Raw genomic sequence first — 18,330 nt, 5'->3', positions numbered from 1 at the left:
TTATTAAAGAGGTAGAAGTGGGCCTTTAGCAAAAGAAGAGCTAGATTACCAGAGACATATTTTCTAGCTGGGAGTCATAGAGCAGAGATATTTTAGCTTAATCTCAGTCTCTGGATAGATATCTGAGCTTCTGAAATCTCCAAAAGGGCAGGGCAAGTAGACAGCCAGCCAAAATACTCCCTTATCTTTCCTCAATTCTATTCGTCTCTTACTCTTGTTTGCAAACTCTCGCTAAAAAAATCTCTGCCTTCTACCCTCACTCTTGCTAGATAAATAGTCCATCCATCGTCCCCCCTACTCCACCCCCTTCAATCCCTAACATGGCGCTTCATCCCGTTACATCATCCAGAAAATGCTATTCACAGAAGAGGAAGAAAGAGTGAGAGAGAATTGGGGTGGGTGGGGAAACCCTTGAGCATTATTTGATCCCAATCAAACTTTGCACGCTCTCCCGCTTTTAGATTATAGTGTGACCCAATGGCAAATTGCTTGCTGCTTGGATGAACCGAGTCCAGTTAAAATCTCACATCGAACGGGGGGAAAATCAGGTTGCTTTTTTATTGTTATTTATCGTTGCATAAAGATTGTAATTACTAACCTTGGACTGTCTGGATGCAACATAAAAATGAAAATTAGCCCTCGCTTTAAGACTGGGGGCTGGGAATCAAACGTGGTTCTCCTTTACCCCTTCCCACCCCGAGCATACATATACACACTAAATATATGCTTCTAATTAAGCAGTGCGAGCACATCGCTTACAATTAGAATTATGCAACTCTTCAGCAAATCCACCATCGCTTCTTTTTTCAACGAATTAGCCCCATATTTCAGACTCCCTGTCCTTTCTCTCTCTTATCGGCTCCGGCGATTCAGCGCTGACATTTCATCTTTGACAGACGCTTTCTATCCTCGCTCCCACATCATAAAACTTTTATGGAACCGCGACTAATAAATTAAGTTTTTGCCGGGATTGGGAAAACCGAGAGGCCCACAAGTCTAAGAATTATTTTATTTATTCTCCTGACCCAAATGTCTCCTCCTATCCCCTTCCTCGACTCCTCGCAGCTGCATCAACTGCTCCTCTCCTTTCCGGATTGGTTGCTTTCACCGTTTTTATTAGATTTAATTTAACTTCGGTTGCAACGTTCTGACCTGAAAACTCTAGGCCTTAGAATTTATTTATTTAATTAAAAAAAAAAAAGATTAATCATTTTCCTTTGTTTTCATTCTAGACCCAATGGTGGTTGGGCTCCAGGGTCACGTGATGGCTTCTTTGTAGCGGCGGAAAAGGCTTGTGAAGTTTAGGCTGGTGAAAGGGAGATGGAGCTGTTATCCAGAGCAGAGAGAGGAAAGACAGAGAGACAGAACTAGGAAGCCAAAGAGAGGGAGGTGGTGTAGCTGGGTAAATGCAGGAAGAGCACAAGAGCTTGTTAAGTAAGCACCAACTTGATAAGTTGGCAAAATGTTACGACAGGAAACAAACAGAATTCAAAGGAGAGATTCAGGGAGTAAGGGGAAGATGCTAAAGTGAGGAGTGGGAAAGAAAGCCAGAATGGTATCTTCAATCCCCTTCTTAAATTTGGAAACACTGGACAGCTTGATTGTTGCCTGACCAATTGGACCAAAGAGACAAGGTAAAATTGATAACAGAAAGTTTATTCAAGAATTGCTTGACAGACAACCCTTTTTAGTAAGGAAAAAGTAACTCCTAAGAACAAATAAAGATTTCCAAGAGGGAGTAACTCTAAATCTACAAATTCAGGACTATACAGAGACGATTAGGAGCTGAATTCATGCCTTTAAGAGAACTAATTACAATTGCTCATAAGTACGAGGATAACATAAATCTACGGCTCTTTCCTAGAGTACAGTAATAACTAAAATTGAAAAGGTTTTACGACAGGAAACACAATGTCCTTTATAACAAGTAAATACTAAAAGAAAAAAGTACAATTTTCTTTTGTACTTCATATAAATACATAATGTTGGGTAGGGGGATAAATAATACAAAAAAAGAAAATATTTTAACAGGCTATAACCAATAAATATATATGAAAATGTTCACTAGAACACACGCTTTTAGAGCAACGCCTGGATTCTTCGGGCCCAAGCATCTCTCACAGTTGTTTTTATATCCATTAAAATGTAAACTCTAAGTGCAACAATGGTATCCCAGTTAGGAGCATTAGGCCAGCACATACCAAAGGCTCTGGCATCAGCTCAGGCCCTGGGACATACAGTTTGTTCAAATATACCCTGTTTTCACGTTAAGTCAAGAGAATAATCAAATAATAATAATAATAATAATAAAAAAAGCTTCTAACCCCTTGTGTCTGGATTGCTTTTTGTGATGAGCCCTAAAGAGAGGAGGGAGGATGTGGTGATTGGACTGGAGAATGAGAAAGTGGGGGCAGGGGAAGACAGGCAAATATTTAGACCTGACAACTTGCTTGCCCCAGGCCTACCTCTGCTCCTCAGTCATTTTTCAAAGGAAAAAATATATATAGCTATATCTTTATAATATAGGCAGCTATGACTTTCAGGATCTCTCAGCATCCCTGAGCCCACTGAAAATTGAATGGGGGTGGAGGGGAGGAGGAATCACCAGGTATACAGATCTTAAAATCCTGGAAAAAGGATGTAGGGCTAACAAATGAAGTGAATGGGGGGGGGAGGGGAAAAGGAGAAGGGGGAGTGAGGGTGGCCTTAGATAAAGCCCAAATGAAAGGGAGAAAGATTTAGATTTTGAAGGTGCTAGAGAATGGAGAAGTTAATGCCCCTTCTGTGCCGTGGGGGTTGACATATTTGTAAATGTTTTCTTTCTAACAAGATGGCGAATTAAGAAGTTATCTGGAATAGCCAAGAAAAGGTAGGAGGTGAGTAGTTTGGTTGCCTTTTGCTAAATCATTCTATTCTCTCTTTTAAAATGTGCTTCTCCACAATCCCCACTTCAATTTTCTGAGCTTCATCTTTCTCCAACTTCCCCACCCCCACCCCCCAGGCAGTAAAATTAAAAGTTGTATTGGAGCTTTGGAATTACCAGGGGAAATGGGGGCAGGTAATGGGGATGGAGAGGGACAAGATCTCTAGCCTGGTTTGGATTCGGGAGTGAAAGTTTGAATACCAATTTTGCAATGCAGGGATGTGGGAGAGTAGGAGAGGAAGGGTGTATTTAATACTCTTAAAGCCCTCCTCTCACCCCAGCTCCCACCAGGCCCTTTCTTCGAAGAGAAACTCCCTGTAATCCTCCCTCCTGTTTTTTCCCATCACTTCTGGACAATCTCAGTCTTGCTGGCTCTTTCCCACACCCTCTTTCCTCCTTGTGCTCCTCCACGCCACTTCTCCCTCACTTCTCCCATCACAGGTGTGTCAATTTGGGCGCTTCTTGGATTCTACCCTGAGGAGGCGCATGGTGAGAAGAAAGGTCTGTGTAAGTGGGGTGTGGGTCGCAAGGTCCGTGATGCTGGTTGGGGGCCATTGGGGGCGCCCCGTTGTAGTCCAGGTTCCCCGACGGGTGGTGGGACAGGTGGTTGAGGCCATACAGGGAGGGACCAGCAGGGGGCGGTAGCGGATCCACGTACCCGCCTCCCCCGACGTACACAGGGCTGCTTTGCATGCTCGGTGTAGCGTAGGCTCCCCCATTGCCTTGGAGAACGTGGGGTTCGTACTCGGGAGGCGCTGGGTTGGGCGTGTACTTCTGCGGGGCGGCACAGCCCTTGAGTGGCGGCTGGTAGTTCGACGGCAAAGCATAGGCATTCTGGTGGGGTTTGCCGAAGGCAGGAGGGGACGGGGTCTCGTAGCTGGAGGTCATGGTGTGTAAGGCGTTCATGAAGCCCGCTGTAGATTGCATGGGCTGAGGGGGGCTGCCGGCTGGAGAGGGGCCTCCGGACGAAGAGCCCAGCCCCTTGGACTTCTGGTCCTTCTTGTACTTCATCCGCCGGTTCTGGAACCAAATCTTGATCTGGCGCTCGCTCAGATTAAGTAAATTGGCCATCTCCACCCGGCGAGGCCGGCACAGGTAGCGATTGAAATGAAACTCCTTCTCCAGCTCCACCAGCTGAGCACTGGTGTAGGCTGTCCGGGCTCTTTTGGAGGCCGAGGATCCCGGCGGGCTCTTGTCCCCTCCCCCGCCGCCCCCACCCCCTCCGCCTCCGCCGCCTCCACCACTGCCGCCGCCGCCGCCACAGCTTTCTGCCGGATTGGGGGGGGGGGGGGAGGTGGAAGGAGAGAAAATGAAATAAAAGATAATTACTGTACACGCCGAAATTGAATGCATCGTTTCTTAATAAATCCAGGCCTGGGCTCTGAGCCTTCTCTCGCCCTCCCCCTTCTCCCCCCCCCAGAGCTGTTGTGTTGTCGCCCCCCCCAAACCCCGCTACCCGTCGCATTAGCGGACACTCCATAATAGTGGCATTTATTAAGAGACCTGTTCTCCACTCGATGCCCTAGCTTATGAAAATTTGATCATGTCACACAGACACAAGCTGTACGGCCATTTATTTATGACTGGATTATTCTCTCCTCGCCCCCCCCCCCTCCCCTTCTCTAGCTTTTCTCTTCTCCTCCCGATCTCAGATCTTCCCTTCCTCCCTTCTCCAATTCTGAAAAATAAAATATCGGAGAGTACTAATGAAGGGTCTAGGAGTGAAGGCCACATTTGGAATCTGGGGGTCTCAAAGCCAGGAGGCACAGACCCAGGGTCACAGTGCAGGATAGATGAGTTCTGGCACACGGCAGGGACACCTCAGTGATGGTGATTAATACCCACAATAATCATACTTAATAATAATCAATCCGCTTGGGGGCCGCTCAGGGGCTGTTGGACTGTTTTTCTATAGAGTACCACAGACTCAAGCTCCTAGGCCTGATGCTCCTAAGTCTGTGGCTTTTAATGCAAAGAGCAAATGTGTGTTTGGAGACTGGAGAGAGGGGGAAGGTGGGCTAAGGGTTCTTAGATAAGAATATAGGCGGATGCAGGTGTCAGTTAAGTTGAAGGGGTAATCTACTCTTACCAAGGCAGTAGCCCCCTGTTACCTGACCCTTCTTCCCGCTCTTTTCCCTCCCAGTGTATTTTGCCACGTGGAAAGTTCTGGGTGGACCCTAGCAAGACTAATAATCACAATAATAGAAATCAAAATAAGGCAGAGAGAGGGAGGGGCAATACCTGTGCTGGGGGAGCTGTTTTTCAGTTTGGAGTTTTGCCTCGACTCTTTCATCCAGGGAAAAATCTGTTTGCTGAGGGTGGAGTTGGAGCTGGGGCCGCATTTGGGGGGAGCGTTTTTGCTGGGCCCACTGGCATTATTGCTGTTGCTACTGGTGCTGGTTGGGACAGCATTGGGAGGGGGTGAACCCGGAGGGGGGGCCGAGTGGTGGTCCGGGGCCAAGCCAGGCCTCATACAGCTGCCGTTCAACTCTTTGCTTTTGCCATGGGGGGCCGTATTGCCCAGGGCCTGGAGTGAGCAGGCCGAACGCTGGTAGTCTCCTTCCAAATGCGTGGCTGATTGGAAGGGGGGCTGAGTTGGCCCGTCGTAACCGAAGCCATTGCTGCCAGGGTAGGAATAACCTCCGAACAGAGCTGTTGTGTTGTCGTAGTAGGTCGCTTTCTGCATCGCTGGACAAGCCCTGGATGGCGGGTGGCAACTTGCAAGGGCCTGATACCCTCAGGACTGGACATTGGCACCCCGGGGTCACGTGATGTGCCGGACCCCCCCCCTCCGCCCCCCTCCTCCCGTGGTCTCTTGGAAGCGGCTGACCTGCGGGGCGAGAAAGGAGAAACAAGGGAAGAAGACTGGGTCTCGAATCCATCTTAGGCGCTGAAAAGCGAGCTGACATCAATAGGGTTTTTTCTCTCAGCCCCCCCCCCACACACACACTTCCCCGAAGCAAATGCTGAGGCTGCCTTCCTGACCTGATACTGAATTTTGTGGAGGATTTTATTTTAATACAGAAAAAACAAATTTCATCCCTATTAAAAAACGGTGAGAATGGTGATTTTGGAACGTCCTAGATCTAACACTCGACTAACTTCAAGTGACGTCTCTCCCTTTTCCTATAAAATAGCCTTTGACCTTCCTCCTCCTCTTACTCCTCCTCCCAAGTGTAGGATAGGGTATTAATCTGTATCGGGGTGAGGGGGGGGAGGAGGGGGGAGTAAGAGAGCAAGAAGACTGAAATAAAAGGGTCATCATCTTCATCATCACTATCATCATCCCAGGTTCCCCTATCTCTCTGTCTTCTTGTCCATTTCCAAATCTCCTTCAGCCAAACAGAATTAACCTGCCAAGTTGGGCAGAATGGAGAAGCAAGATCAGCAAGCAATCTCCTGAAGCAAAGCCGCTCAAACCCGCATGACATAAAACTCTCAAGTTTTAGCCTTCTCCGTCTCCAATTTTTTCCTTTTCTTTATATTTTCTTTCGAATCTGACCAAATTCTTTACTCAGTCAAGACTGTACGGAGGACCACGGCCAACCAGTCTCTTTCGGAGACCCCTGATCCCTGCTGGATAGTTCATTCACCTTCTCCCTTCCAGTTGGTGCCTCCACCATTTGGTACAGGTTTTCTCCACCTCTTGTTTTCTTCCCTCTGTCCTTTTGTGTTTTCCTACCCTCTTTCTTTTCCTCCCTTGTTTTCATAGGAAGGGGAGAAAAATAGAAGATAAAAGAGAAAAAGAAGAAGAAAATTGTACAACTGCTGGAGTTCTCTACTTCGATAAAAGGCTCTTACTTAAACAGCAAATGACTTGCTAAAGAATATCAACAAAGCAGTGACTCCTGATACTAAAAGTTGAGTTCTTCCTGATAGCTGATTTTAACAATCCAAAGAAGTCCATCTCTTTTCCCAAAAACAACCAAATAAAATCCCTATTCTTAATTGTGTTTTTGGAGAAAATGACAGCAAAATAAAGTTACAAGCCGCTGAGGACGTTGCCTTTTTTTTTTTTTTTTTTTTTTTTTTTTTTGAGGAAAAAAAATCTTCGTTTTGGCTCTGTTTTCTTTTCTCCTTCCTTAACTGCTGCTCTTAGACATGATAAAATTCTGCAAGTTGACCTTTTATTACACGTGTATTTGTTGTGGATGAAATAATTTTAAGTGATACATATCTTAAAAGAAAAAACCCTTAAGGGAAAAAGAAAAAGAACCTTCCAACTTTCCCTAGCTCCTCCATCAAGAGTGTCCTCAATAGCATATAACGAATAAACATTTAATCCCAAAATCTGGATTAAATTCTAGGGGTAAGTTTCTTTTCTGGAAAAGACACAGGTCTGGAAAGAAGCGGGCTCTCCGAGAGAGGGGTTCTTCTTACCCGGATAACGCAGGTCTTATTGTTAACACCGCTATTATTATTTTGATTTAGCCTAAATGAGCTTTGGAGCAGCCCTGGCTGAAGGGTGAATTAATTAACACGCATCAGCTGAGTTTGTTATTAATAGATCGGAGAGGGAAACTGAATACAAACTGAAAAGGAGGGAGCTGGTGCTGGTCGGAGTTTTATGTTGTCTAGATTATTATTACAGTAATAACAATAATATCAATAATCATAATAATTTGGCTGGAAGCCTAAAACCGATCAACACTTTGGACACTTCCAAAACCCCTTGACCACCCTTTCTCCCAAAAGAATCAGCAACCTGGAAGCAGCAAGGCCTGAAGTGTGTTTTAGCTGAGGAAGAAGGGAGATAGAACAAAAAGAAAAAGCGGGGAGAGAGAGAGAGAGAGAGAGAGAGAGAGAGAGAGAGAGAGAGAGAGAGAGAGTAAACCAGAGGCAAAGAAAAACTGAGATGTTTGAGAAATTCAGCTCTCCACCCGCCTCCAGGGAAGTTCCTGTCTCCAGTGCCGCCGTGCAGGAATCAGGATCATCGCCGGAGTAGGAGAATAGAAAAATGTCCAGGATCATAACTAGTCAGTGGAGGCCTCTTCCAAGGAGTCTACCCTGGCTACAGACTTGGGCTATGCTGATCAGGCTCGGGTGCTTTCCTCTGTTTCAAGTTCGGCTTCCAGAGCTAACCGAATTAAAAAGCGGCTTTGCAACTCAGCTGCTGTGCTTTTCTGAGATTGTCTCTCCGCCAGGGAGCGCCGAGGCCTGGTCAGCCAGAGAGAGGACCTCCGAAGGGATCGTAGTTTAGGGAAGATAGGTAGGAAAAACCTAGAAAAAAGCTGGGAGAGGGAGGAGGGTAAAGGGATTGGGGGGAGGGCGGGGGAAGTGCGGGGAGTAAGCCATCTCTATCGAGAGCCAAATGTGTATTTTTTTCCCCTTCCTCCATGTTGGAAAAATTCAATTCTCCATCTGGTTCTTCAGGAAGGTGACAGGTCTCTCTCAGCTTCCCCCCAGGGCCTCGATAAGAAGGGAAGGAACCAACCCCCCTCAAGAAAACCATTCCGCTAGGCGCAATCCCCTTTGCCACCGGAGTCTGGAGATTTAACAATAGCTTAGGAGAGAGCAGGGGCCCCCCTCGAGAAGGCATAGGCCGATTGGCAACCTGGGGAAAAAAAGATAGGATTTGGGGGGAGGAGGAAGGAAGAAAAGAAAGAAAGCAAAGAAAAAAGGAGAGAGGGAGAGAGAAGCGGAGAGAGAGAGAGAGAGAGAGAGAGAGAGAGAGAGAGAGAGAGAGAGAGAGATTCCAGTTTTCCAAGAAGACAGGCAAAAAAAAAATCAAGCCAAGAGATGGGTACAAAAAGAAAAAGAAGAGAGAAAAGAGGAGAGAGAGAGAGAGAGAGAGAGAGAGAGAGAGAGAGTCGCTGCGTGGAAGGAAGCCTAAAGCTTGTGAACTCTTCTTGAACCGAGATCGCAGTCATATGGGCCATAAATCATTGAGACATACTCTCCGCCATTCACAAACTGATAGCCTATTTCAGTCCAGCTTACCTTAGCCACCGACGAGGGGAGAACAGGCAGACATAATATATATTCACATCGAGCCCCAACGCGAGCGGTAGGCGAGAAATCTCCCCAGCTTGAAGGCAAAAAAAAAAAAAAAAAAAAAAAAAAAAGCCACTCTTTAGCTACATCCCCCTCCCCCCCCACCCCCACCCAAAAGAGGAACCCCGGCTGGGGAGCCAGAGGGGCCGGTCGCAGGAGCCGCGGTGCGTCCGTTTCAATTCACTCCGCTTGGGGGGGGGGGTGCGAAAGAGGGAGGGGGTGGGGGAATAGGAAAAAAATAGAAGAGGCGAAAGGTGGTTCGGCAGCTCCCGGAGAATCCGGTTCCAGGCTCGCGAACGGACAAGTCTCCACAATCTGGTTGCCCTATAAGACTGGTACGCCCTACTCTCCGATAACAATGGCCTCTGCTTTTGCACAGGGAAAAAAAAAAAAAAAAACCACACAGACACACACACAAGCCTACATACACACCCCCCCCACCTCTCCCCTTCCCAAGCTTAGATGCCTGATACGGAAGAAAGGTGATGGTGGTGGGGGGCATGTTTTTGTTTCCTCTCTCCCCCCTAAAAAAAAAGTGGGGAAGGGAGGAGAGTGTAGGGTTAAAAGAAAACAGAATACAGGTGATAAAAATATATGTGTGTGCAAGATGGGGGGGGGGGGGAGGGTGAAAAGGGAGAAGCCCCGGGCAAAATGGGTAGAGTGAGTTCTCATGCTTCTTCCGACACCCCCCACCCAAACGCAGCGTCACTAGTGAAACATTATGCTAATTAGACACTGTAGTGAACTGAGGCCTAGCCAGAGCTGGCTCTGGGTTCGTGGGTGTGACTATTGGGTGAGAATCCTCATTAATCTGAACATATCGAGTTTTATTATTGCTGTTTTTTTTTTTTTTAAATAGTTGGGATCCTCTTTGGGTCTTGCCTACATCTCCCTATCTAGCTCTGCCTCTCTTCCTTCTTTTTCCTATCTCTTCCTTCAATCATCCGTTCTTTCCCTACACGCTTCCCCGCCCCCCCCCCATCTCTAGGTAGACTCTCTTTCCAACTCCAACTAAGGGGAAAGGGGGAGCACGAGGATTTTTTTTTTAAAGCATAACTCCCCCCTCCTTTTTTTTTTTTTTTCTTTTTCGAACAGACAGCAAGCGAGTGACTGATGATTTAAACACAGACGCGCAAGCACACACAGCAATATGAGGTTGGGGGAAGGGGGTCGAAACAAGGGGGACAAAAGGAGGAGATTATAGCGCCGGGATGAGGTAGGGAGACTGAAGACTTGAGGAACTTCGCTCTGAAGTTGAGTCTGTTAATATTCTCACCTTCTGACTGGCACAGGGTAGAAAAGAAAGTGAAGGGAAAGGGAGAGCACATTTACACTTCCAAGGACAGAAGAAGACAGTAAAATGACTTAGGAAAGAGCAAAGGAGAGAGTTTTATTATTACTACTAGGACGACGACTATTAATAAGGACAGACCTGCTTGTTTCTCCAGGCCACCCAAGATTTATGGTTTTCTCGGTAAACCAGAGTAACTGCAAAAGCGAAACTTTCTCTGACGATGGATTTCGTGTAAGGGCAGGAAAAGAAGCCGAGGCTGGAGCTGCGTAGGAGGAGGACAGGAGCCAAGAATGTAGGTGTCTGCAGATTTAGGGACTGGGGAGGGGGGGACAGGGGTTCCCAACTGAGGACTAATTCCTTTAGGGGGAAAAAAAAAACCAGAATACAAAAAAAGGCGTTTCAGGCTTTGCCAAACTGCTGACTCTGAATTTAGGATTGAGTGAAAGAATGAAATGCCTCTCTCTGTCTCTCTCCTTCCTTCATTTCCTCCTTCTTTCCCTTCTTCCGCCTCCCTCCTTATATTCCCCCCCTTATCCTCTGCATTTGACTTATCCCCTTTGAAAGCACCACTTGGGAAGACTGGTAACCCAGAAGAGGGACTCTTTACAGTTATTGTTCCTTCCCCCCACTGAGCTTGATAAGATTTATGCAAGATCCCATCCTCCTCCTCTCACTCATTAGAGCCTCTACTTTTGACTGTGGGCAACTTCATCTCCCTCAGGAGGGTGCCAAGTCCACTCCTACCCCATACTTATCTCTCCAGGCAAGAACATCAGGCAACAAATCCAGACTGAATTTCTGGCCCAGAACATTTTGGGAAGGACTACTCCTGCTTTTAGTGTTCCATTAGCTCTGGCAACTCCTGTGGACTTTCTTTTGGGTCATCTTCTCTACCTCCCAAGGGGTAGAAAAAGAGTCAGCATCAACGACAACAAAAGCAACTATAGCAAGATCGGAAACGTTTGGACATAAGGCCAGGTGGATTCCCTTCGACTTATTAAAAAGGTGGTAGTTGGGAGAGGGAAAGGGAGGGGAAGGGGGAGGAAGAGTTGGGAAAAGAAGATATTGTTGGGATGGAAACCATTTCAACTTTTAAAAAAAAATTAGTGATCTCCCTCAGTCTTCTCCAATACACAGAAAGCAGTGACCTCTAAAATAGACTGTTAGAGTCAACTCGTATCCTGGGTCTAGGAAGAAGCAAATATTCTTTGGGTTAACTAGAGGAAATGCAATTGCCCCCACAAAGGCCCTCCCCATCTTAAACTCCATTTGCACATAAGGAGCTACTTAAGGAAAGAAGATGAGGGGCTAGGTAATTTTAAGAAACTAAAAAAAAAAGAGGTCCTTAAAATATCCCACTTTTGATTCACTCTCTAAAATACTAAAACAACTGCTACTACTTATTGTTATTGTAACAACAACGATAAAAGAATCTCTGAACTTAAGGACGTCCAGCTCTGACTTGAGCTGGTAAGGTACTTTTTTTTTTTTTGTTCTTGTTACCTCCCCCTCCCAAAAAAAAGGGTTTTTTTCCTATTTTTCAGAAGAAAGGTGCACACAGGGATGCTAGGTTGATTTGGGCAAGTCTCTATTCATTATTTAATGTTTTTTAAAGAGGTCCTGTGATCTTCTGAGTTACTGTCTAGAGCTACTACCGAATAAGAACAGGGAGATGATCTATGTCTAAGGTTGTGGATGCTGAGAAAAGTTCTTAAGAAGCCTATGTCAGATACCTTATCCTTTGGTGTTGTGATAAAAGGCACTCAACAACTTACAACTTCTTTTTGTCAGAAAAGGAAGATGAAGGAAGGGGCTAGGAAAGGGGAAATTAACTACAAGAAAAAAATTAATCAGTATTAAAGGCTACACTTGGTTTGAAAAGACTATTAGACTTCCTTAATCGTATAGTATAGCTGGTATTAAGTTCATTTTTTGAGGACCTATGAAGGGGATGCAGGGAATAATGTATTTTACAGTGTCTAAAAGTTAATAGAAATGTTGAAATTTAATAGGTTTTTAAATGAAATTCTAGAAGATCCTTCTAAATTCCATTGCTATCAAAGATGGAGAGTTAGTGGAGGCAATGGTATCCTAGGGAGAGAACATCCAACCTGGGATAGTGCCCATTTAATTGAAGTTTCTAGTTTCTGTTTCCCAGGTCCCTTTTAAACTTCTCTTAACCCCATCTCTCAAAACCAAGTGGAAAGTTGATGGGGAAAAACTGGAAGAGAGAAGTGGCAAATCAGGCACTTTATAAGCTTAAAGTCCGTCAGGAGGTGGAGAAAAGGGGGAGAAGAGATGTAAAAAGGAAAAGTGCTTCCACGGGGAATCGACACAGCACAGTATTGAAAGAAAACAACTCACTGCTTAGTTTCAGGAAAGAGGGAACAGGTTTTTAACAGATAAAACTTTGGTTTATTTTTTTTTAATTGGGGAGAAGAGATATTGAGAGAGAAAAAGAAAGTGATTAATATTTTTAATCCAAAAATCTATACTCCCTCTCCCTTAAAAAAAAATCTTTCTCAGTATTAAACAGCAACCAGATTGAACCAAAAGGCACGACCCTTTCCTTTAATCTCATATGTAGCTCCAGATTCATTCACTAGGAGAGGACAATGACCAATTTCTGCCTATCATATACTTTTCCCACCCCACAGTCACAATTGAGACTTTTTGAGATAACAATATGAGTTCAAGAAATTTCCAGATATCAACAAATCCCTCTCCCACCTCCTATTCAAGTAAACAGACCAGAGGAGAGGAAGTGGGAAAAAAATCAATAAAACCCTAAAATTTCTTCTTTAAATCTGTGTTTTCGTTCCTGGGCTCCAGGCCTCTCCCTGGGAACCGCTGAGGCGGGATCTGCCACCTCTCTTGATCCAAAGCAGGCCCGTGGCCAAATTGGGAAAGCCCCTCCTAAAGTTGAGATGGCAAGCAGAGCTGAGGAGCCGCAGACCTTTTGCAATAATTTTAAAAAATTTATTAGGCGCACACGCAGCTTCCCCTCTCCTTGCTCCACTGGCCTCGGGTTATCCAAGTTCCTATTTTTAAAAAATTAGTAATAATCCCCTTTTCCGAATGAATAAAGATCTCCAAGCCTGCAATGGGAAGGGAGGGAGTGGGGGGAGTGGGCAGGGAGGACTTGGCACCGAAAAATAGTTCTAGGCATTAACTTACTTTCCCCTCCTCTGGGGGGGAAAATCATCTCAGCTACTGCGTGATCTGGAACAAAAGAACACAAGAATAGATGAAACTTTACTTCTGAAGTTCTCCCCGAGCTCCCTCAAAACCAAAGGACAGCGGGGACCTGACCACACAGAAACGGGAGGCAAGAGCAGAAACAAGTAATCTCCAAGTAGAGAAAGAATTCCAGCCATGTGCTAAAAACATTGCAATCTCTCTTGCCCAGGGCAGTAGAAACGAAACAAAACAAACAAAAAAATTATACAATATCTGGGTAAGGCCTTATTGTTCCAAATTATATAAAATATCTTGAGATACGGAAGGGATCAGCCAAAACCAAAAGAACTGCTCTTTTCAACAATGACATTTTGAGTTCTGCTGCTCTTTATTCGGAGGTTTGGAAGATGGAAACGAGTATTAGAGAATGAATGCCTCTTTAAATGGGAGATGTTCTTCTTTATACTTGGGTTATGTGGGATAGAGTGTATGAAAAGTGGGAAGGGTGAAGACAGTCCATCTAAAGCCTCAGTAACCCCTCCCCCAACCCTAAGTCTTGAGACCCCCAAGACAAAGGGGCATAGAGCTAAGAGGGAAGAGGCAGTCCAGTCCAATCTCCTTCTTGTGAAGAAGACAAGGTGAAGAGAAAATACATTAAAACAAACACGTACCATACTAGGAAGAAGAAAGAGTAAACGTAGAAATGGAAAGAAGGTAGAAACAGGAGCCTATCTCAGGAAAGTGTTTTGAGTCAGACTTCTGACATATTAGATGTCTCTCTCCCAGTGACCTCTGTTTAGCAGACAATAACTCACCGGATTAATGACCAATCAACGGAAGTACTTTTGAATTGCCTCCAAATATAAAACCAAAAAGCCTGGGATACTATGACAATTCGCTTAGGGCAAATTACTGGGTCCCAATCGACCTGCCTTCTCTCCCTTCCCGCCCATAGACTGGCTGCCTCTATCTCTATGTGTATTTCTGTCTCTGATCCTTTCTTATTTTCCCCCAGTGAATTATTGGGGGAGGGGGGGAATCAGGGGTAGTAATTTCGAAAATGGATGATTTGCCTTTGCAAATGCAGAAATCTTGGGTTCTTTGGAACCTCTAAGGATGGTTTGAGCTCTGTTCACCTGACAATTGGAAGTGGGGTGTAGATGGTAAAGAGAAAGGAAGGAGGAAAATCAACTATATCACTTCTTTGGCCACATTACCCCTAGAGATTCTTCCAACATTTTTCAGTGACCTCTCTCTCTAAACTTCCCCAAGTATCAAATTTAAAATCTCCATTTCCCTTCTCTTCCTCCACATCCCTAACTCCCAGCTTTATAATCACTCTATTCTCTAACCCTATGGTTAGCTTTAGGAAAGTAGCCTTTCCTTTCATCTGGTATTTCCCCTCAACTCTGGCCCAGAGAGGTATTTTAGGAAGTTTTAAAAAATAAAAAAAAAGATGGAGGGGAGATACACGCCACTCTAAGCACCCAGACTTTTCCCCCTCTCAGGTTTGAGCCTGTCTAAAGCAATGGCAGTTAGCTGACGGCATCTCTTGGAATAACTTCATTCTATTCTAAGCATCTTTTCCCACAGATTTACTAGATTACACTGAAAGCTTCCCTCTATTGAGTGCGTAGGAGGTGAAATTACAGCACAGGAAACTCTCTTGTGAGAGGTTGCTCACCCTTTAGAAGGCCTAGCGCTTCATCCAAGATCCAATGAGACTTCCAACCTCATTCAATTTGCTTGGCCCTCTTCTGACTATCCCTGTCTCTATTGCCTACACCTTATAGTCAATATCCATCCTGCTCCAAGAACATCCACGATGGTGGCTAAAAATGAAACTTGAGAGAACAAGCAAGGAAGAAAGAGCTGGAGTTTGGGATTCAAATTATATGAAATGGCCTGAATTTACATAAGGAACCATGCTCCATTTGCAGAATTTATATAATATAACCCATTAGAGTTTAGTATTTAATATTTTCTATGAAAATGATACACAATCTCTATATGCATATATTAAAGATGTGTGTATGTACACACACACACACACACACACACACACACACACAGTGTCCCAAAATTCTTAATTTAATGTTAAGCTTTAATGGCTTAAAACTTCAGCAAGACTTTTAGAACACCCTGTATATATACCTATTGACCTATGTCTAGCCATATGCATTCATGAAGCATATCCAAATTCATTAAACTATATATATATATACACACACAACATAAATAATATTTATAGTGTAGTTATATGTTGTATGTATATATATATGTAATAAAGGCTTGTTGCATAAATCTACAATATTTGTGTTAGTGCAAATAGTAGTTAATAAAGAATAATAGAACCAAATCTATTTAATAAAAAGGAAATGAGAATATTTTGACTAGTTATAGAATATATCCCATCAAGAGTTCCTCGAAAACGTCTGTGCCACACAACTACCTAATTACAAACACATACAAGTTTTGGGTGGGCTTTGGTCTTATTGCTCTACTGCAAAGGGTACTGATTTCCCAAGCTCATCACCATATCAAAAGCACCATTCAGTGCAAGTAGCATCCTCACTCTGTAAATAATTAATTTTTAATTGGAGGAGAAAACCTCCGAACTGGCAATTTTTAACAGGAAATCAATGCTCCTATTGTGTCTATCCAGGACCTTTTTTTCTCTCCCCCTTCCAATCTCCTCCCCCTAAACCACCACTTTCTCCTGTAATCCGTCATATTAACCCCCTTCCTGCCCAAAACAAGCAATCTTCAAGCTGATTTAGGACCCATCTCCCTGTTTTCTTCCTCATTGCTCCCTTCTTCTCTCTCTCTAGTCTGAGCTGAAAGGTCTCTCAGAAACTCTCCACTGTCTATTCCTCATTTCCACTAACATCACTGGAAAGCAAGCTGAGAGTGGACATACCTCTCCCCCTGCTTTCCTGCCCTTTCCCCCCTCTTCAGGGGTTTGGTCTCTGCCAAACTGTAATGTATTAGCTTGAGACCGGTTCCCGAAGCTTCTTGGGAAATATGCGATTCGCCTACCCAGCCCAAGATCCCTCAACAATGCTGGGAGTTTGAATTTCTAGAAACTCCCATTAATATCAATTTACTTCAATGAAACCTCGGGTTCTTCATCAAGTTGATGATTTATGATAAAATCAATTAAATTACGGCCACTTAGGACCGGGTGGCTTCCTCTCGGATTTCATTGGTGCACATTCTGGTTTAAAAAAAAAATTTGCAAGTTTAGCTGGAGGCGAGGAAAGATAATTCTGCGGCTGAGAAAATTTAATGCAAAGCAATTTCTAACCAAAGCCGGGTGTCTAGACCAGGACCAATAGCCACTACTTCGCTTGAGGAGATGGGCAACTGGAGGGGCAAAACTTTCTGTCTCTATCTTCATCTCTTTCTATCACTGTCTCTGTAGCTGTCTATCTCTATCTCCCTCTTTGTGTGTCTCTCTCCTCTTTCTGTCTCTTTTCCTCCTCCCTCTTCTCCCTCGTTTTTTCCTTCTCCTTCTCCCTCTCCCGCTCCCTCTCTTTTTCTTTCTTCTCCCTCTCACTCCCTCATAGGAAGAAGGGACATGGTGAGTTAACCTCTTGGAAAAATATACACAGAGAAAGAACACATCTTCAAACCCATCAGTTATATTCTTTTTTCTACCAACCTCCCCCCATGATTTTCCCTTCTAGTCAAAAGATCTTCCAAATCCCTCTGCTCCGACGCCCACGCCAGGGTTAAAGATTCAAAGTGAAGATCAGAATCAGTAGAGTGAGACAGAGAGAAGGGGAACAGAAAGATAAGAGTTAAGATCCCAGCGTTGTATTCTGACTAGGGCCAGGTATTTTCAGTATGTATCGGGGGGGGGAAAAGGGGAAATAGCTATATAGATAGTTGTAACTACCTAAGTTTAGTGTGTTGTTTTGTAACATATTGTGGTTGTCTAAAACAGGATAGTAACTATGCTGCAAGCGAAAAAACATACCCACAGGGAAAAAACCTGCAAGGAAACCTGGAACCAATGTCCAACAATAAATTTCCAATCGATTAGGGGAAGAGTGACAAATCCTCTTCTTCTCCCTAGATACATACATACACAGAGACTACTATTACTACCATCCATTCATCTTTGGAAAGAGAGGAGTTGCCACATATCTCCACATCTGGTAAAAATAAGTCCGAAAGCAATAAAGGGGGCCTTGCCGCCGCCCACTTTGGGGAGAAGGGAGTCTTTTCCCCTTTCTTTTTCTTTTCTTTTTTTCTTTCTCTTTTTCTTTTCTTTTCTTTTCTTTCTTTCTTTTTTCTTTTTCTTTCTTTCTTTCTTTCTTTCTTTTTTTTTTTTTTTTTTGCCTGTGTTCTGTTTGGTTTTGGGTTCCCAAAGCAGGAAGCGAGTAAACACAGTTTCGGCAGAGCCATAAATCAACCGATCCCCTACCTTCTTGTCTTAACACCCAGGCTGGGCGGCTGGGATTGTAGTTTCGTTTTCTGTTAGCCAGAGAGGTGCGAAAAGTCTCAACTAACGCCTTCGGAACAAAACCCAGAGGTTTGTTCCCGGAGATCTGTTAAATTCGTGGGAAAAACCAAAGAGCCAGAACGCGACCCCCGACCCCAGCATTCCCGGGACACAAATGCAACGCACATAGATACTCGATTACCCAGGTCTCTAACTCCCAGAGTTCGCTGTCCTGCAGGTTAGTTACTGTTGACAGACAAAAGGCCAAGTGGCTGTTTCACGGGTGGGTTTCCCGTGGGCACTGAGAGATACGCTCTTAGAATTCCCAGCCCCGAGTGATACACTGAGTCAGGGACGAATTCCGAGACTAGGTTCTTATAACTTCAGGCACTGCAGTCACTTACCTGGGTGACTTCTCACTAGGGCCTCCAAAGGAGAAGGAGTATCGCGGAGGAGGCGAGCACTTGAGGGGCGATGGCGGCGACTGCG

At 44.6% G+C, this 18,330-nt stretch overlaps 1 protein-coding gene and 1 pseudogene across 3 annotated transcripts in view; one reads left to right on the top strand and one right to left on the bottom strand.

Moving 5' to 3' along the window:
* Positions 1 to 1,635: 1,635 nt before the first annotated feature.
* Positions 1,636 to 18,330, bottom strand: part of HOXB3 (homeobox B3) — a 41,498-nt gene continuing 24,803 nt past the window's right edge. For 2 of the 3 annotated variants that reach the window (XM_031966101.1, XM_031966100.1), the window contains 2 exons: positions 5,165 to 5,753; positions 1,636 to 4,191 (listed from right to left, as the gene is read on the bottom strand). In XM_031966101.1, coding sequence (XP_031821961.1) covers positions 3,359 to 4,191; positions 5,165 to 5,609 — 1,278 coding nt within the window. In that variant the 5' untranslated portion in view covers positions 5,610 to 5,753 and the 3' untranslated portion in view covers positions 1,636 to 3,358. Of the gene's footprint in view, positions 4,192 to 5,164; positions 5,754 to 8,863; positions 8,953 to 18,330 lie in introns of those variants that run through there. The other variant, XM_031966102.1, reaches the window with a different exon arrangement.
* On the top strand, positions 6,620 to 14,190 carry LOC111720527 (annotated as a pseudogene).

This window comes from Sarcophilus harrisii, chromosome 4, assembly GCF_902635505.1.
Source record: "Sarcophilus harrisii chromosome 4, mSarHar1.11, whole genome shotgun sequence".
Lineage (NCBI taxonomy): Eukaryota > Metazoa > Chordata > Mammalia > Dasyuromorphia > Dasyuridae > Sarcophilus > Sarcophilus harrisii.
The sequence above is the reverse complement of the archived record's forward strand: the minus strand, read 5'-3'. Positions and strand labels throughout refer to the sequence as shown.